Below are 22,229 nucleotides of genomic sequence, written 5' to 3' on the forward strand. Positions count from 1 at the left end.
TTAATATGTAGATTACAACTTATGTATGATTTTTTGATAGAGAATATTTTGATAGTTTTTGTTAAAGAAAAAAGTTAGCATATAATGAGAACGTACTACCTAAGAATGGTGCTCTTATCATAACATATAAGGGACAATAATCCAAGTCCAGAATGTAGAAGTTAATACAGGAAAAGAATTAAACTTTGAATGACAGCGTATGTGAATAGAGTTAATAGTTATTAAAGCTTTAATAACTTGCCACTGAAGGAATTATTCTCCTGCATGACTTGTCATATTTAGGTAGCTGTAACGTATGATCTAGTTTTTATAATATGTTGTTTGCAGTTTGATTAATTTCCTCTGTATCCATGGTATACCTATATAGCAATGGAGATTTATTTTTTTTATTTGTGTATTTGTTTATTTATTTGCGGAAAGAATGTAAAAATTAAATTATATCTATTAGCAACAATGTACTTTTAGAAATATATTTTATATGTAAAATTAAATCTACTCTGTAAAATTAAATCTACTCTGTAAAATTAAATCTACTAAATCTACTCTGATTCTAAGATGTTACTGCTCCAACTATGTTTAGGAATCAAATATGTCTTCTCTACTTTAAAAACTTTGAATAATCAAACTTCTGGAGTTCTTTTTGCATCCATTAGCATATCCATGTGTCATATAATCTACATTTGTATCTGTAGCTTATAAACGTTGTATATAAACTGTAATTTTGTGTACAACTTCTACGAGAGATTAAAAGTTATTTCGAGTTCAAATTTCCTTCAAATATAGGCAAATACATAATTAATTACTTTCTTTTAATTCAAACTACCGTTTTTGATTTAATCTTTCAGACATATTGTACCTACCTTTCTCCAGAAGACTATATATTGCTTGTGGAAATTGATTTCCATACTCCTTATCCTGAGAGGTAAGTGTCAAAAGGCGGTTGAACATAGTGGTACGGTTATTCTACGGTTATTGAGTTAAATTTTGAAAATCCTAGCTTTGTTAGATAAGGTGAGGAAAACAGACCCTCCTAGTACATCACCTTCTCGTATCCAAAAGCAGTAAAATCTATTGGACAAATTTTCAATATACTCGTAAAATTAAAGATTAAATAAACAATAAGAATGGTTGTTTTAAAACATTTGCTTAGGTTACTTAACATGTCATTATATTGAATAACATCTAAAAGTGTCTGGTTATGCGTATAGGTCTTTCGAAAATGATTCTTGTACTAGGTGCAAAGCTTAGATTTCCGAAGAACACATTGAAAGCGTTTTTAGTGTTTTATTCTACATGTTTAATGCTCCATGTGTTTGAAATAACTTTTCTATCATAATATTGAATAAGAATTTTAAATGAAGTTTAAGTGCTATTGAAAGTTCAGATTTAATTTAAGTTAGAACTTAGAAATCATTACGATTTTGCAAGAATTGTATTAATTTTAAACGACGAGCTATTTAACTTAAAATTTGTACTTAATTACATTTTAAAAAGCCAATATTTTCCTTATTTGTTAAACAAATAAACTACTACGTAGGTTAGTGAAAATAAGTTTGTTTTCTAATTTTATATTTATATATATAAATGATTAGCGTTTCCTACATTTAATGAGCACAATCTCCATTCAATTTTTGATGAGAGTTGACCCGATATAATCTTCCACGTTAAATTGTAGGTTCATATCTTGATATAGCTTCGATATTGGTAAGAGATGTTAAACTCCAAAATAAAGAAAAAGATATTCATCAATATTCTGATTTCTATCCATCAACTCTCAAACATCTTGCCTTGCCTAAGGGCAGGAAATATTACCTTTTACTTCACATTATTAAAAGTATTATTCTGGTATTTATTTCTCTAAACAGAATACATAACAAGTATCAATAAATTTCGGCTGTTATTCAGATTTCTTTGAAGCAGAAGATGACAGTAGTTAATATATATGTTTAGCATAGTGCTATCAAGTGCAGGTAAGCAAAACCTTGGAAATATGACACGGATTACGGATGAAGTACATACCTGTAATACTAGATGGTGTAAGAGAATTGATATACCCTATACTAGATTATCGAAGAAGTAATTATTTAGTTATAGGACCGAAGCTATTTAATAAACTAACATCCTCCATACAGCAGCTGCCCTTAAAGGTTTATAAGGAAAAGTTTATGATTGGTTAATAGGGAATCCATTTTAATCGATTCAAGAGTTCAGTGAATATGAAGAAACTGTGTCGTAATTTGCAGTGTCACTTTAGGGTGTTATTATTATTAGGCTGTTAATCAAGATTATAAAATTGAAAGTGACTATGTTTGTCACTCTTAATCTCTTGAACCACCCTACAGATCTCGATCAAATTTTTAATGTAGATGCGGTTCTGCCCTGGGAGTGCTTTTAGCTATTCACTTTAACGGTAGAACTTAAAGGAAAGGGAGGAGGAGTGATAAAAAAAAAAAAAAAACATAAAACTTAATAACTCTTGAACCACCAGACCGATCTCCATCAAATTTTCAACATAGATGAACTTCGGGACTGGGATGGATTTTATAATTTCACTTTGCTGGAACAAAGTAGGGGACGGGGGGGAGGGGAGATATATAAAAATCAATATAAATAAAAATAAAAGTGACTAAGTTTGTGACTTAATAACTCTTGAACCACCCGACCGATCTCAATCAAATTTTCAACATAGATTTGGGACTGGAAAGTTTTTATAATTTCACTTTGACGGTATAACCTAAAGGAGGGGGAGGAGAAGGGGATATATATATATATATATATATATATATATATATATATGAAAATAAATAAAACTTAAGAACTCTTGACTCACGCAACCGATCTCGATCAAATTTTCAACATAGATGAGGTTCGGACCTAGGACGATTTTGTCATTTTACTTTAACGGCACAACATAGGGGAGGGGAAGGGATGAGAAATGTGTAAAAAAAAAAAATAAAAGTAACTGTCTTTGTGACTTCTTCACTCTTTAACCACCCGACCGATCTCCATCAAATTTTCAACATAGATGAAGTTCGCACCTGGGGGTGGTTTCTATGATATCATTTTGATGGTAGAACTTAAGGAAGAGGGAGGGAAGGGAGAGATATATTAAAATAAATAAAATCTAATAACTCTTAAACCACCCGACTGATCTCGATCAAATTTTCAACATAGATGAGATTCAGGACGGAAATTGTTTTATATTTTCTCTTTGACAGTAGAACGTAGGGGGCGGGGGATATATATATATATATATATATATATATATTATATTATATTATATTATATTATTATTAAATAAAACTTAAAACTCTTGAGATATCCAACCGATTTCGATTAAATTTTCAACATAGATTATGTTCGGTCTGGGATAATTTTTATCATTTTACTTTGACGGTACAACTTAGGGGAGGGGTGTGGAGAATATATGTAGAAAAATAAAAATGAAAGTAACTGTCTTTGTGACTTCAATACTCTTGAACCACCCGACCGATCTCGATCAAATTTTCAGCATAGATGAGGTTCTGGCCTGTGATGATTTTTATTATTTTACTTTGACGATGAAACTTAGGGATATATATATATATAATAAAAATGAAAGTAATTGTCTTTCTCACTTCATCGGTCTTCAACCACCCGAACTCCGAACGATCTCGATGAAATTTTCATTATAGATGGGGTTCAGAGATGGTTTTGTCATACCACTTTGACGGTGCAACTTAGGGGAGGAATGAGGGGGAGGAACATTTATAAATGATCGAAAACTACCGATATTATTGTCGAATCTATAGTTTTTGGGGTCGCTGAGATGCACAGTGACACTTCTGATGCTGATTATATCTAAATTCAGCACCGCAACTTGGAGGAGGGAGAGATATATAAAAATGATCGAGAATGACTGATGTTAGTGCAGTGGCGGATCCAGGGGGCGATCGGGGCGATAGCCTCTCTAGAAGAGAAAACTTTCTTATTTTATATATAAATAAAACTCATCCCAGAGTTTGGAGCTCTTAAAAGTAGTTCTGAGTAGCAGTATTACAACCCACCGCCCCCTTAGAAGTCCGTTCTGGATTCGCCTCTGTATTAGAGTCGAATCCATAGTTTTTGGGATCGCTGAAATGAACAGTGATCTTTCGGATGCTGTTTAAATCGATGCCACTAAAAACGAAAACAGCATATTTCACGGGTACCAAATACATGAGATACGGAGTTGTGCATTTAAATTTTCATTTTTACCCAGCGAAGCGGGTAGTATACTATATTATTAGGCTGTTCATTATACTATTAACCAGTAACTGATTGTCTGTATGTCATGATTACTTTTTTTCTTATATATATGTATCTATAAGTATATCTCACTCGGACGTTGTGTGTTGCTTGTAAAACTCAATGACAATAAAATATTCTATTCTATTCTATTCTATTCCGTAACTGAAAATTATGAAAGTTGATGTTTTAATAATTAATTTTCATCTTGTATTGTTTAGGCGTACAAGCGATTTAGATATAGTGAAATCTAACTTTACCGAATGAAGTATCAATGTATTTTGCTCCGTGGTATCATATGTTACAATTGAATTGAAGCAATAACTATTGAGATTCCTCTATGAAATCGCAATGTTTTGATTATGTTTAGTGTTACGTTCGATTTATATAAGGCATGATTACAAACTAGATGATTTGAGTACAATATCCTTATTAATGCTGTATATGTGTAACATAATTTTGCGTATACTTTTTTGAAAAGAAAATATTAATCTTGTGAGAATAATCTTTACGAATCTCTTGTGTTGTTTGAATTCAGTTATTATGTGTCATTTCATTTTGCTATCGTCATATTTGTCTTATATCGAGTTGAAAGAGCAACAATGTATTTAGTTTTAACTTCTATTGTGAATAATAACTCTTAAGAATTTTCTCACGGTTAAATGATCCGAATTTCCACCTTCGGTTCGATATTCTGCTGGAAACACTGATTTTGTACTAGATGGAAGTACAAGTGATTCGGATTCCTCGGTAAACTGTATCATACAGCGTTGGAGTTAATAAGACATATCAGACTCTAAAGAAACTAACCACGTCTACAATGTTAGATCTGAAGATATTTAACATGATAATAGTGGTATATACAAATCATGGTTTCTTTTCATCAGCTTGATGCTTTATTTTATTTCTGTTTATTTACTTATTTGTCAACACAACAGGCAGATGCCCAATTAGAGTGGTGTATTACAATACATTTTTACAAGTTTTTTAGTGGCTTACAAGATATTGTATATATATACATTTTATCATGTTTTTAACATAATTTGTTACAGACAAAACATATCCTACACACAATTTCTGTACCATGTTGGTCGTAGCCTTTTTGCAATAGAAGAGACCTGTATTATTAATTCTAGTTCTAACTAAAGGAATATGGAAGATTAATGTTGACATAAAGTTTGAGCAATCGAATTAATTTTGAACTATTTTTTGGAGGTATATCAGATTCGGCAATCTTACGCTTTTGTTCTAATGAGTAAATATTAAAGTTGTCTACCAAAGTGTTACAGTTTTCAAGTAAAAAATAAATTCCAATTACTTTATATATCAAATACCTAAGAAATTTAGACTGAACTTTTTCAATTTATTGGCGATACTTTTGATGCGAGGAGTTCCAAAATACAGAACATATTCCAACTTGAAGCGTACATATGAGTAATACATTTTCAAGAGTGTTGCAATATTGTTGAAGTCATTACTATTTCTAATTATGAATCCTAATAGTTAAAAAACATTATGAATAACATTTTCGATGTGATTATTGAACGTTAATTTCTAGTTAAATGTATTACCTAGATCTTGAACTGTATCAGGCCTGCTTATAGAAGTATTACTAAACTTATAATCATATTTAAGGGTATTTTTGTTTCTGTTGAAGATAATGTGTTACATTTGATTATGCTTACTCCAAGTTTATTGACTGAACACTAGTTTGCAATCCTCTTTAAGTCATACTGTAGATCAAGACCATCTTGCACAGATTTTATCTTGGCGTATATTTTGAGATCATCAGCGAGCAATAATTTTTCAGTATTATGTATCTGATCTGGAAGATAATTGATAAATAATAGAAATAGCAAAGAGCCTAGGTTGAAACCCTGTAGAACTCCTGATAACGCAAAATACTTGACTGATTTAAATTCTTTATACAACTATGTGCTTACGTTCACTTAAGTACGATGAAAATAATTTGGCGAAGGCTGGAGAAAAATTATAATGATTTAGTTTAACAGTGTTTTATGACTTACTCTGTCAAAGACCTTCTCAAAGTCGATATATTTTACTTCAACTTGCCATCCTATCTAACAATTAGCTATAAAATCGGTGACTATTGTTAGATTATCTGTTGTTAATTTACGAGTAACAAAACAATATCGATATGTTGAAATTGCTGATTTCACATGATCAATAATCCGTTTATACCATTTTTGTTCAAATACTTTCGCAAAAGTACATAAAATTGATATGGGTCTAAATTAATATTACATTTGTTATCAGATTTAGGTATTGGGCACACTAACGACGATTTCCATTTATCAGGGAAGTGTAAGATTTAATGAAGACTTTGAAAGCAATCCGTAGGAGATATTTAAATATGTCAATACAGCCTTTGATTATATACTAGGCTATTCCATCAAGTCCTACAGCTGTCCTGGATTTTAAGCTTTTTATTGCTATTTCAGTTTCGTGTAAATAAATTTCATTAACACACAGCATTTTTAAGATGTCACTTCCGTTACTTGATAAGATGTTTGCCATAATTACATTCGAATTAGATGAAGAGGAGACGAAGTATTGAGCAATAGTATTAGCTATTTCGTCATTATGATGGAGATTCCGGCCTTGAAACTTAAAGGTGCCCCCAGAGAGATGTTTAGTCTTATTTCTTAAGTAGTTCCAAAGTTCTTCAGGATTATTATTAATATTATCTTTAGAATTTTGGATAAATTAATTATATGCTTAATTATATGTCTTTCTTAATGTCCTTACGCACTTCAACATTTTTATACCCTTAACATTTTGCTATAGAAATTTGTTGAGTTGGTAAGTTTATACTTACTATGATACTTGAGTTTCTGGATAATTTCTTTGTGAACCAGCAAGGGTAGTTATAATGTGAGCTCTTTTTAGGCGGAATGTTCCTATAAAATATGTTACAGATAACGTAAAGATTTCTCACTAATTTTGTTAACGTTATCATACTCTTTTAAGCAATTCCAATCTACCTACGACAATTCTTGATACACTTTAAAAAGTCAGCTTTTTTAAAGATGTATCCAGAGATGTTACTCTTCTACCTCACTCTTGCTGTCGACTGTTTTTGATGTTTATTACAGTGGCTGGGTGACGCATGTCTTATTTATCTAAAGGATATGATTTTCAACTGACTCCCACTTCTGACCCACCATTTCATTCATTTCTCATCATCACCGCCTCCTTTAGCCTAGCCGGCATAATCGTGGGGCGAAAAACTGAAGATTTCATTTCATTTCTAAATTTAATAAAAACATCATTTAACTATTGTAAAGATAATCATTTATAAAATTATACAAATTTTTACAATTAAATGAACTGTTAAAGTCATTGAAATTTATCTCTCACAAGTTGGTCACCAATCAGAAGAATCGAGCTATCTTGGGGACAGTAAATTTCAATTTAGGTAAAAAATTCATCATCAATGTTAGATTCAGGTGCAAAGTACTCTACACACATAAATATTATTGCCCCCTGCGCTTATTTTTACAAACAAAAAATCGTAATTGTTATTACTCCCATCTAATAAGCACATATTGTACTTGGCCAAAGTAGAGATACCCCCCCCTCACCAACAACAACAACACTTTAAATTGGTAGTTGCGATGGTATTACGATCTTGCCTTAAACTGTATACCCATCATCAAATAGTTAAAAGTCATACTGTGATTCATTAATCCTAGTTTCCGTAATTGCAATCAAGTCATAATTTTTTGATAATACTACAAACGAAATCTTTCACTTTACCACGTAAACTATGAGAATCCTAACAATATACACCCTGTTTCAAAAAGAATATACGTATTTCGAATGCATATATTTATTAAATTTTAAGACATACGAATATGAAATTTTACGAACATATTTACAAACCTCTCAAGTTCAAATTATAGTTCAAAGTTCAAATTACAGATGTTCAATATGTCCTCCATCAGCGACACGAACAATATCACATCGATACTCAAATTCCTCTCATACTCGGGCAAGTATGTCCTGCGTCACTGATGTTATGGCAGTACGGATCCGGTTCTTCAACTCTTCCAGGTTCTGTGGGAGTGGTGGTATATAAACGTTGTCTTTAACGAAATCCCACAGGAAGAAGTCACAGGGTTCAAATCCGGTGACCGTGGAGGCCAGCTGAGACATGCTAAGTCGCTAACTCCTTGACGACCAATCCAACGGTTATAACAAAATACTTTGGATAGAGTAATAATTACCTGTACCGTGGGCAGAAAGTGCTCATACATGTGCACTATACTTAATAGAATGTTAATTTCATATTAACAAAAGAAGAATGTTTTTCAAGATATGTAAAATTATTATTATGGGATAGTTGTTGCTATGTACATGTTTATGGATACCTAGTCAGCAAGTTTGTGTGCTTGACAGTTTGAAGGAAAATATATTATAAAGTATATCAGCTAATAAACCATTTTAGCAACGTTCATCGACGTTATCATTCTAATAGAAAAGGTGAGAATAATGCTATATAATTATTAAAGATAATTTTTACATGCAAACTAATACTACCACTCAATATTTGTATATCTTACTTAGACGGACCAGGTTGACGACTAACCAGTGATAAGTCGTTTGTTAAAAATTTTGGTTTACCTCACCCGGGACTTTTCATAAATTCTATATCCCGAAGCAAAGTAAGGGTGAATTTACTTTTACAATTAAGTTAATGAATACAAATTTGACCATATTGAGAAGTGGTAGAATAATCATAAGGAAAATGGACACTGAAATAATGGAGAATGAATCCACTAATAGTGACAACGGTGAACCTAGTGTAACATCAGGAATGACATCGGAAGACCGAATCTTGCTAGTCTTACAGCGGCAATTGAGTCAGATGGCTACCGAATTAAAGCAGACGATAGAACATAACTCTGAAGAATCCAACAAGCAATACGAAGAATTAAAGCAGACGATGAAGCATAACTCTGAAGAATTAAGTAGACGAATAGAACAGAAGGCTGATGAATCTAACAAGCAATACGAAGAATTGAAGCAGACGATAGAACAGAAGATGGAACAGAAGTCGGATGAAACGAAACAATTAATTATCCAGACGATGAGCGATATTACCTCGCAGTTCGAGGAAAAGTTAAAAGGAATATCGGAGGAATGCCAGGGTAATCACAACCACCTGAGCCAAGAAATCAGTGATATAAAAAAGGATTTAGAAGTAACCGAATCTTCTGTTCAACAACAAAAGATCCAGGTCATCAATAAGCCTAACAACATACAAGCAAATACGCAGTCGATAGCTACGTTACAGGAAGAAATTAGAATGCTACAGGTTAAGGACAACACATACCGTAATAACATGTGTAGTGATCGCTTGGAGTTTCCCCACTCACCAGAGATGAACTCGCCTTCGCCGGTGTCTGATGATGATATTATATTGGAAGAAATACATCCGAAGAGTACAGATGGGCGAAACATAGATGGTGTAACGACACATCACGTCATGGATAGGAACTATCACCCAATAAGTACACGGAATGATAAAAGGAAGGTAAAATTAAGTGTTAAGATGAGTGAAATTCGAGCTATGAGCAAATTCAGTGGTAAGTGTAACGAGAATGCTACTTCTTTCTTAGAGAAATTCCAGGACGAATGCAATATTATGTGTATAGATAGATCACAATATATGAAATTAATCCCTCATGTATTACTCCCACCTTGTTCATTATGGTTTAAAGCAGTACGTGATCACATCAGTACATATGATGAATTCAAAGCGGCACTGATCGCAAATTATGAAAATGACTTTTTGCTTGCGAATAGAGATGCCACCATTAGAAATCAACATTTCAATCCTCGATTGCATAAATCTGTTGTAGAGTTTGTTGTAAATACATACAACGAATTAAAGGTCGTTAATCCATTGCAATCGGAATCGAGAATAATAGCATCGATTCGAAATTTACTTCCATTTAAATTACAACAGATCTTATTTTCCACACAGTGTATGAGTTTCAACCATTTATTAATGCTTGTCCAATGCTATGAAACTCAATACCATGCTATGAATCAACAAGCAGGAATGAGTAAAAATAAGAATAATTGAGATCATTTTGTGCCTGTTCGGAATTTAAATATCCGAAGTGTGAATAATACGGAACATAACCTAAGCCGAGTATACTCTAGCAATCAAAATGAGCAAAATAGGCAAAGTTATGTAGGGAATCCGCCTAACCTAATTAATCGTAGCAATCCATATGTTAGACCATATAATCAAAATAGGTTTAGAAATAAACGAAATGTATGGCGAAATTCTAGGAATACAGCAAACTACGTGGATAGACGTAATTGGAGGTCAAGAGATGGCACTTCGCATCAAGATCCAGGTATTGAAGTAATTTCTGTACAGAACAATAATACGGGACATAATCATGATTGTGCTGTACAATGTACTTTATTAGAATCGTATGCAAGTACGAACATAACCTGATTACCGTTAATGAAATTAGGTTAAATTCATATCAGCTATAGATTTTCATGAACATTTATTTTATTTTTATTCAATTTAATTTTCTTTAATTCTCATTAATCAATGATAATTCTCAAATGTTTTTAATATATGTAAGAATTATAATTTAATTCATAAATGATTAAAAGCAAAGGTTATTTATATTAGCTTGATTTGTGTTGAAAACTTAACTGTCAAAGATTATGTTAAGAAGAAGATCTATTCTATAAAACTAATTATTCGACGACTGTTTTTATGAGCTATCCTATATATTTTTTTCGAACAAGATTCTTCTCTACTATGACATCTTAGTGCTACGATGTATACATTAAAATGCAACATCTAACTTATTTGTTCTTTAATGCGCCCTGAAAGATTAAACATTATTTATAACATCACTGTTTTAATAATGATCAAAACTATTAATCATAGTAATTTGTGTTTCACCCTCGTTAATTATATTAATAAGCGACGATGTTTTTGATAATAATGAAATAAATATAATTAATATAATAAAAGATAAGTATTGATGAAGCATAAGATTTGTTATAAATGAATCTATATATATATGTGAAATGTAATGAAGATATATACGAGGTGTGATCAAAATATAAAGAACATATGTAATGTAAGAACCCTATTGTAAACGGACCAGTGGTTCTTGAAGATAAAAGCCAAGCTCACTCATGACTTTTATATTCAGTCCCATCGTCGGGCGACATTTTTATATAACAAAATACTTTGGATAGAGTAATAATTACCTGTACCGTGGGCAGAAAGTGCTCATACATGTGCACTATACTTAATAGAATGTTAATTTCATATTAACAAAAGAAGAATGTTTTTCAAGATATGTAAAATTATTATTATGGGATAGTTGTTGCTATGTACATGTTTATGGATACCTAGTCAGCAAGTTTGTGTGCTTGACAGTTTGAAGGAAAATATATTATAAAGTATATCAGCTAATAAACCATTTTAGCAACGTTCATCGACGTTATCATTCTAATAGAAAAGGTGAGAATAATGCTATATAATTATTAAAGATAATTTTTACATGCAAACTAATACTACCACTCAATATTTGTATATCTTACTTAGACGGACCAGGTTGACGACTACCCTTGGTGAGTCGTTATACGGTTCAGTAGAGTTTCATTCAGATATTCATGCACTTGGCGACTCCAGTGAGGGGATGCCCCGTCTTGTTGAAAAATGAAATTGTCTTCGTGCAGCCTCGGAAACAACCAGTTTTGTAACACAGCGAGTTACTGCTGACTATTAACCGTGTTTCCATTAAAGAAGAATGGACCGTAAACAGATGATCGGGATATCGCACAAAACACATTGACTTTGGGCGAATCTCGTACATGTTCAATGACAGCATGTGGGTTCTGTAGACCCCAAAGTCGAACATTTTGTTTGTTTACCTGACCACTAACACGGAAAGTCGCTTCATCACTGAACACGATGCGTTGTGCAAATGTGTTATCATTGTCAATAGCATCCAGAATCTCGTTACAAAATGCCACACGTTTGCGTTTGTCATCAGGACACAGAGCTTGTAAGCTGTAACTTGTACGGCTTCATAACCAACCTACGTCTCGAAACAAAAACCGGCAACCGACGTTACCAAATTGTTATTGTCGGCACTTGTAACTCCTGACTGGCACGACGAGTTGATTTTGAAGGACTACGTTGGAAAGCAGTTTGAATTCCTGCAACATTTTCTTCAGGAACACGAGGGCGGCCAGGACTCTTTCCTTTACATACACATCATGTATCTACAAACTGTCGATACCATTTGCGAATGTTCCACCCATTCGGAGGAAATGATTTCTGCTGCGGAGTAGCCATTTTAAACATATGATGGTTACCAAGCAAAACAGAAGACAACTGACATCTAGCGGTTATTAATATAAACTAGACTATGTATTCGTTTCTCCAATAGCCGAGTCGAGGCGCAGCAATCGATAGTTTGGACAAAATAATTCTTCGTAATATGTATATTCTTTTGGAGACAGGGTTTATATTAAACAGTTTCGAGTTTCTGAATGCACAGTTGTTTTGAATGATTCACTTGGATTAGCTAAATATATCTTATCAGTCCTTTCATTTTCATTCTTTGTATTCTCCTCAATACCTTCACCTCAGGCTCTTGGATACTTGAGAGCGTCTAGATGAGTTGGAGGAGGAGGGAGCAGAAGAATCATTTCCTTGTCGCAGTGCGGCTCCACGATGATTAACGGCCCCCGAGCGAAATAGCTGTCCGGTTGGAATCTTCAAAAGTTGCAGAAATGTTCTCATTCTGTTGATAGCTTTCCCTTTCATTGCCTTCCAATTCAGAAAGTGTATATCTTTTTCCATCTATATATAGGTAACAAAACTGAATGCTTGCGTATCTTCCCTGCTTACATGCATCTATTAAATAAGGTTGGAGTTTCTCACTGCCTCAGAATAGCCCTGATCCTAGTACAATGCAGTTTAGATTTGTTTCTCAAAATATGTCCCTTTTTTGTCACTAAGGAATTTACATACGATAGACCTAGTTCTATTAGGACACTTTTTTCCTATTGATGCACACACTGCAACAGCTCATTGTCAACTTCTAATTGAAATCTATCTCGTAAAACACCACACACTGTTTTCTCTGTAGCATCCGTTTTCATTCTCATCCTATTGAATTCCGTAAAACACAAGATTTTGTCTCTGGGACCTATTTTCAAGATCACCCACTTTCAGCTTAAGAAATTTTACATATTACTGTAAATCACGCATTTCGCTTGACACTTTTACGAGTTTCGTTTCTATAGTGTTTACTCTATCCACTAACTTTGTCGAACTTTCACGTAATAGTCAAACTTCAATCACTAACGTATCATTTGACCCGCGAAGATATGTCAAGATCTTTTTAATTTCTGCAATGTCACTTCGCTGGGAACTTACAAGACCAGGATGCTGTTCCACACCACCAATTATTAACGATACACAAATCAGCAGGTCGTATGTGAAAAACACTTTGGTTTCATCAGTATTGAGAATTATCACTAAGCATACAGATTTTCTTATGGAAATTCCAAACACCCCACCCTAGTCCTATAGGTTTCAAGGTTGACACCCATCACGGTTGAGTACATCATGGAACAAAGAACAACTTCTGCCTGGCAGCATATTCTCAACGATTCAACTACGTATTCAAAAATGTTGTTTTAAAACAAGAGAAATCATCAATTTTAATTTTCTAGTATTGAAATTTGGAAATTGTTTTAATATTTGCACTTGTACTAAACGAAAGAAAGAAAAGTTGCAAATAATCCGAAATCTTGAATACTTTTCCAGTTTACCAGTATTCAAACTTAGGGTGACCAGACGTACTGATTTTCGCAGTACAGTACTATTTTTTAAAGGTCTGTCCTGCTTGTTGCGAAGACGCCTAGAAAAGCGAGAAATGTCTTGAGTTAACTTATTTGTAATATTTTAATGCTTCGTTCTTTATTCACAACATTTTGAACAACAGACACACTTTTTCTGAACGATGAACCTCTGTGTTTTTCAACACTCCTCAAGAGATTATTGTTAGGAAAGGAGAACAATAAACGAATAATTGTTTTGGAATACATTATTTTCACTGAGAAGGGCTTGATATATCAGTAAGGCAGATACGAGACTTAACTCAGTAATTGATTGAGATAATGTCCACATCAGCTTGAAGTACATTAACCCCTTTTTGCATGATTATTTTTCTTTTAGCGAGAAAAACAAATAATCAGTAGTGGAAATCCTCATGTGGGAACTTGAAAAATGAATTAAAACTTGAATTTTGATTTTTCACTTAATTCCGACGAGAAATAAGTAAGTGCCATATATGACACACTTACAACTCACAAAGAACATGCCAGATGACACCAAAATCTCTTATTCATACACGTCAATACCTCACACAGCAGACAAAACAGTCATTTGATGCCTTTGATAAATCACAATAAAGCTAAAGTGGAAAAAGGGTATGTGCCATATATGGCATGGCATGCGGTAAGGGGTTAATAAATAGTCAGGAAAGAAGCAAACGATTTCTACCTGTTTGATGAGATCACAAATGTAAAGAAGTATTACTTCTGAAAGAAATTAAAGAATAGAACACTGCTCAAATGAGGGTAGATTTAAAATGGACTGAATTATTCAAACGTTTAAAAAATTCCATTACATATTCCCAAGTATATAATATTATGGAGTTCAGTATGTGTTTCCCTGACACAAATTCTCCAACTGAGAGGGTATTTTCTATAATGAATAATTCGTGATTGATGAGAAATCTTAGTTAAAAACTGAAACTCTTAAGCAGCTAATAATAACCAAATGTTATTATAATTTTATCTGTAGTGAATTCCATGACATGATTTTCCAAAACAGCAACTTACTGCGCGTTGTACATTCAATCACCAAGCATTGTACTGATGTTTAGTTGGTAAACAGATGTGACATATTAATGAAAATAATTTGTTAACGTTTTAGAAAAAAAAGTTTGCAAGGTAACTGGTAAATAACCATTAAGACGAACCACATTTCTTTTTTATGTTTCATCAAAATATGCTTCTATGTACTTAAGTTTTCTTTTTGATTAAAGTGACTCCTTTATGTTACTCCTTAAGTTTTCTTTTTTTATTGAAGTGACTCTTTTATGTTACTCATCAAAATGTGCTTCTACCCACTTAAGTTTTCTTTCTCATTGAAGTGACTCCTTTATGTTACTCATCAAAATGTGCTTCTACGTACTTAGGTTTTCTTTTTCATTAAAGTGACTCCTTGATGTTACTCTATCAAATTATTTTAAATTGTTTCATCATTCTTGTATTTGTCATTCATGAAACTATTTGGAGTTGTGTTGGATTCCATCAATATTTTTGTTGAGTACTTTAAAAAAACAAGAATGATTAACTTAACGTTATCGCTAAATGAAATAAGGATATGTGTATTGCCGACGCTGTAAATTATCATATACTATAATATTTGAGTCCTACTTTTCACTTGGCAGAATCTGGTCACCCTATTCAAACTTGTCGCCAATTAATAAACAATAAAGTAATGAGGTCACTACTATTACACAAGTACGTTTCTCTCTTTCATTTTCATTTTTATTTTATTTTATTTATTTTTTTAATTTGTATTCCCCAATCATTCACAACACATTAACTCCATATGCTAGTATTTTATAATAATTTGTGGTTCTATGGTTGCTTCCAACTACAGCGTCAATATGAATCATTACGTCAATACACGATTACCAGCTTCATCTTTAATTACATAATTATTTTAGTCTAATTACGAGATTTATATATTTAATTTATTTTTGAAACATTTTTCTGACCGGAACAAAATGAATTATTTGATAACTATACGATTTTTTATTAAATAATTCATTTTGTTATGGTTAGAAAAATGTTTTAAAATGTTATTGTGATTATCTAGAACTATGGAGTAAATTTATTTTTGGTAATTAGATATCCTTTTACACAATAAACTAATTACATATAGTAACCTCAGTTACAATCTTAATACAACTCAAGGCCTAAATTCAATAACTTCCAGTTACTATACAACATTTCTTTATCATTTAATGCATGAACGAGTGTTTAAAATATTTTTCACTCAATCACATTTCAGTTCCTTCAAAAATTGAGTATATGTATTCCGGAAAGCGAGTTCCGGATTGAATAATATGGCATATTTTTCAAGTTTGATAGATATTTCGCTACGAATTGCATTGCCAATTAGAATACATAGTCACATTATTTTTGAAGTTGTTTCAGAATAGAACTAGAGTTAACAACTTCTTTTGTGTGGTATATTAGAATACTATGTCTATGAACGTTTAATTGTAGCAAATTATATTTTTGTTTACGAAACTTGAAATATTCTTTTAAGGGTCGCGGTGGCTCAGTGGCAGAGCGTCACCTCTGGTGCATGGAATCCTTGGTTCGATCACAGATCGCGCAAAAAGAACTTTGTGGTGGACAACACCGTGTGCCTAGGTTTTATCGGATTTCTTCCGTATCTTCCTACTTTATTCATTCCACCACTTCATCCATTTCTCATCATCACTATCTCCTTTAGCCTAGCCGGCATAACGTGGGACGTAAAACTTAAAGATTTCATTTCAGTTTTTAATATATTCTTTTTTTATTTGTTTTAGGGTAAATGGTATAATGATGAATTCAGAGGATTTCGCAGAAGCATTTAATTGTCCATTAGGCTCTCGCATGAACCCAGAAGAAAAGTGTTCTGCGTGGTGAAGTTGCTTTCCTGTGAAGACAACTTTATCAGATATACAAGTCCAATGCATAAACCGGAAAGAAGATCGTCGATTTATGTCAACGCCGCGCCAGTGGCAGTGAAAGTGAATTTTTTGTAAATGGATATATAAAGTGTATATATATATATATAAAAATGGACTGAAAAAAAAGCTGTGATTTATAGTGCACGCGCACCAAATATAAAACAAGAAGCAAAAATGAATTATTTTCTCATCAACATTTCAAGAGTTGCTTGGCCTACAAAAACAAAAGCTTTACGTATATTGTAAAATGAACATAGCATTGAACCATCACATATATGTAGTTGTTAAATTAGATTTTACACCTTTAAATATTTTTTTAATTTGGTATTTGTTGTTGCTTTATAAATTTACTTCAAACTTTGAATTGTAATTGATGGTTGTCATTTTAGCTGTTGGTGTAAATAGAATGCCATCAAGGTGCAATACTATAGTATTGTAGAGCATATATCGTACTGAAATATACTTTATATAAAAAGAAACATTATGAAAAACTGAAGAAAAACTTAGAAGTCTGTTTTAGTAGCAATCTGTCAAGGAAGTTGGAAATAAATTAATTAAGATTGATTTCGTGACAGAAAATTAGTTCACTAAGATGTTACCAGCAACCTTAACTTGAGTTAAGATTGTACTATATATACATATACAGTACATAGTATGTATAGGGTGTGATTCCCGATACCAAAATAAGACAAAACGAATAGACCGACCTGGGTGTAGAAATGTCTTATTTCGATACTATGACCAGCCAAACATTTGTCGCAAATCAAAGAACAGCTATAACTCGAGAACGAAATGTTGGATCAAAATCAGACAAAAGGAAGTATTCATTATTTTAAGTCGTAGATTTTATTAATGCATAACTGGATGTGGTGCATGGGCAGCGCAAAGGTAATCCACAAGGAAATTAGAAAATTCCTTGGGTATTTTCCCAAAAGTAAAGCGAAAGGTAATGGGCACTCTCAACCCTGAAAGGCTATATGAGGTCCAACTGCTGGGTAGCGGTAAGTCTTGATACTTACTAGACTTCGGCACATAGAGATTGTAGCATAATCAGCACCATACTTTTGCCGCCATTATCCCCAGGTTGTTTTAGGTGTTCATTTTAAAGACTAGGTGAACCCCTGATCCATACTGAACCGTGGCTCTATTCTACCTAAAGAACCATGAGGGAAAATAATCAATAATTAAGTATTATATTCTAAGAAGTAACTTGCACAAGGTTGCATTTAAGCGGCTGCAGACCTAAAAAAGACTAGCAAATTTGCAAGTTTCTCGATTGCAACCTTGCTTCGGACTTGCCAATAATATGTAATACAACGCTAGCATTGAAATTCCTTTAAATAGACACTTCTGTCAAGCATGACTTAAAATTTACACTTGGCAAAGCCATATACAAAGACAATTTCCAAGGCTAAATCTAAAACGCACGTGTTTTTGCACAGCCTGTATTCTTACAACAGGTCTAAGTGTATATAGTTTATAGGTCAAGGCTATCTGGATTCTAAACATGACTCAAAATTTACACTTGGTTAAGTCATACACAGAGTGACTCTTAGGTTAAGTCTATCAAGGAAATTAAGAGCGAACTTACTGAAGGCCTACTTGCTTACTGGGAAGTTGTTTGATAGAATTACATGTTTCAAAGATGTACACATTTGATTGAATTTGTGAATCTTGATTTTTGTTTTCACATCATCTAATTAGTGTACGTTTTTGAATTACTGCACAATTGAACTTTCCATACATTTTGCCTTCCCGATTCTAGTTTGTTTTCCTTAATCTCTTAAAGTTCTTTTAACTTACTTTTCTGTGGCCATGTTTCCGTTACGATGTCTTTCTACTTTCTTATGTTCTGGTACGTTCGCGATGCCGAGAAGTACGTAAAGTTTACAAAATCTTCAGTGAAGCCCTGATTCAGTTTTTACCAAACTTAAATACAGAACTTTTCACCCAATACAAGAAACAAATACGGTGTACTGAAACAATCAATTTAACATTAGTTCACTATTGTAGACTATATATGTCATATAGTACTTGGTATACAACTAAACATCCCGACAGATTAATGTGTAGACTCTTATCAGATATGAATTCAAGTTACCAGTACTATATTTTGATGTACTTATCTGCCAATGCCACACATTTTTGACATCTTCTTACCAGCTTCTTTATTCGGACAGCATATGCTTCTGTTCGATCGCTCCTCTACCATCAGCAAATTACCTGAATAACTTCATTATCAATGTGGAACTTTCTTGTCTGAGAGGCTCCGTCAGAAGTCAAAAAGTTGAAAATCAGAGTCACGTCAGGACTATAAAGCGGGTGTGACAGTATCTCTTACTGTAATTAGACAACAGTAACTTCCATTGTTTTGGCGACCATAATTGATCTTGCCGTTTTGTATTAGAAAAAGCACCTTTACTAAGATATTTCTGTACATTTCTTTCGTGTGTATATCTTCCAAACGTCATCAGAAAGTAGTTTCGAGTAGTACCAGTTTTTATTTTTATTTATTTATTTATTTATTTATTTATTTATTTTTTTAGGAAATACACAACACAATCATTGTTTTATGACAAAATTGCCATAACCTTACCCACTGAAATTGCTAAGGAAATATTCTTCAGGTGTGGCGGAGCGGCATGTTTTCATTCTAACGAATTCTAAGAGTTTTCTTCCAAATTAAACAGTGTACTATGATTTTACTTCTTGAAATACTGTAGTTGATTATTGTTTATTTTTCTCCATTGCTCTTTTGGTAGAATAGAGCCACAGCGGTGTACTCATTAAGGGTTCTACCTACTCATGCAGACTTCATCCTCGGTGGAAGCAGGAACTATTTTCTTGTTCTGCTCTTGTCCCAATTTGGATCAGAGTCCTCACAACCTTTGTAAAATGATTATCTGAAGAAACTTGGAAGGAAGAACGTCAAGAACGTTGTGGTAATTGTAACACCTCCTATGTGTGCTGAAGTCTGGTAAGTGTAGAGGCTTATCTCTACCCAGCAGTTGGGTCTTATATGGCCTGTCATGTTTGGGGGCGCGCATTCATTTTCTCTTTACTGCCGTGAAATACTCAAGGAATTTCCTATCCTTGGGGATTATCCTTGTACCACCACTGCACATCCAATTGTGCATTAATGATATTTACGACTAAAATAACAAATGCTTCCCACATTTCTGACTTTGATCCGACAGTTTGTTTTCGGGTTGGGTTATGGCTATTTTCGGATATTTCCGACAAGTATTCCGCTGGTCATAGCATCAAAAGGAGACATTTCTACTCCCAGGTGAGTATATATTTTTAGTTTTATTATGGCGTTAGAAATTATGACTCGAAAGCTTTTGGTGTTGTTTCCGAGTATCTTGTTTATAAGTCTTTTAATATACCACATGATTTATGGAACTTGGTTTTTGCATCACCATATACAATTAATCTTCCAATTAATTCCAATATCATAATAATACTTTTTTATTTTCGGTATCCTTTACACACTTACACACTTCTTAAGTTGACAGTTTTAGAAAGGGATTCAAGTTTTTATAATATAATAAACCCGCAGAAGTAGTTTGTTTTAAAATTACTGAATATATCCAATAATTAAATTTGAGCTACGGAAGAGAAAATATGAAATTATTACAATTCAGAGTTGCCAAAGTTGCTAGTTCACTGTTTTCAGTAACAGAAAATTGATATCTTTGAGTAAATGCAATCGTTGTGAAGAAAATTTATTCAGTCTTTAAGAGTTCTTGAAATTATATCAATAAATATATATTTTCGGCGTTCTTAGTTTAGTGAGGATTATATTCAATAAAAATATGGTTTCTTTAAATAAAAATGAAACGTATTTTATCAGATTTTTTATTTTAATTTTAATATTTTAAAGTCCATTCCTTTGTTTCATAGTTACAAGAAAAAACTCTTTCATAGAAAGTATATCTAATTGTTGTAGAAACAGCAGCTCAATTTTATATTTACATAAATAATAATTAACCAACATTAAGCATGACTAAAATTAATTAATAAAAAAACCTAATTTATTCGAGAGTTTAATCTGTGAACAAATGAATATTGTATAATTTTCTGATTACTACCTTGACTTAGAGTGCAGCAATGAAAGGTAAAATTAGTCAGTTGTGTATATTGTAAATATTTCCCTCATGTGTGTATATATGTAATAATTTAAAACCTTTAGGAAGTGCAACTATCTTCTAGTCATTACATGAAACTCAATTCATTATCCCAATATTGGACAAAGATTTCTGTTTTCGAGAATGATGTCTCTAAATAAGGTATGCTGACTTTCAAATGCGTGTTACTTGTTAGTTACAGCACTAAAGATGTACATTAGCTACGAGTTATAGCTGATATCTAAGATTTAGTGCTTAGCTGATATCTAAGAGAGACATAAGCAAAGTGACATGAGTCTAGTGTCACAAATTTGAATGTTGTCGAGGATAAATTAAAATATTTATATTATGGTGTTCAATATGCTAAAAATGAAGTTAGCCGTAGAAATTTTGAATGGCCAGCTGTAAGGAAATTTTACTAAGTAGAAAATTGTGGTATTTAAGAAGTAATACTTAAAAAGTTACCCTCTTTAAACGCCATGTCAACAAAACAGTGTGACAAAATTTATCAGAAAGTCATAAAATTGACGTATGTTTAGATTCTAGATAACTTTTATTTGACAATTGCTTCAAATTTGCAATACTTAAAAAATGTTAATGTTTCTTCAAAAGCAAAGTGCAATATATTTGGAAAATTATTAATTATTCAAAATTCTGATACAAAGAATCATTTTCTAATGGTTTTTATAATTGGACATTTTAGAATGTTATTTAGTTTAACTTGATCAACTAAAAAAAAGTGACTAGGGTTAGGTATAATCTATATTAAATAGAAAAAACTAACGTGCAGCATTAAAAATCAGGTGTTAAGTAAATTGAAATGCAAAATACTATTTGTGGTATGATATTAACGTACACCTATAAGGAGAAATTAGATAATGAAGAAGATCCTTACCTTCTACAAGAGTAAAATACCATTCATAGAAAGGGTTATTTTATCTCACAGTAGATGATAAACTACAAATCTTAGTCTCTGGACCCT

At 32.6% G+C, this 22,229-nt stretch overlaps 1 protein-coding gene across 1 annotated transcript in view; it reads left to right on the forward strand.

Annotated features, from left to right (window-relative positions):
• Positions 1–19,642, forward strand: part of LOC145664278 (neprilysin-1-like) — a 112,340-nt gene extending 92,698 nt beyond the window's left edge. The window contains exons 16-17 of the mRNA XM_081730811.1: positions 846–922; positions 16,974–19,642. Coding sequence (XP_081586937.1) covers positions 846–922; positions 16,974–17,073 — 177 coding nt within the window. The 3' untranslated portion in view covers positions 17,074–19,642. The remainder of the gene's footprint in view (positions 1–845; positions 923–16,973) is intronic.
• The last annotated feature ends 2,587 nt before the right edge of the window (positions 19,643–22,229 follow it).

Source organism: Thermobia domestica, chromosome 11 (assembly GCF_964235325.1).
Source record: "Thermobia domestica chromosome 11, izTheDome1.hap1.1, whole genome shotgun sequence".
NCBI classification, from domain to species: domain Eukaryota; kingdom Metazoa; phylum Arthropoda; class Insecta; order Zygentoma; family Lepismatidae; genus Thermobia; species Thermobia domestica.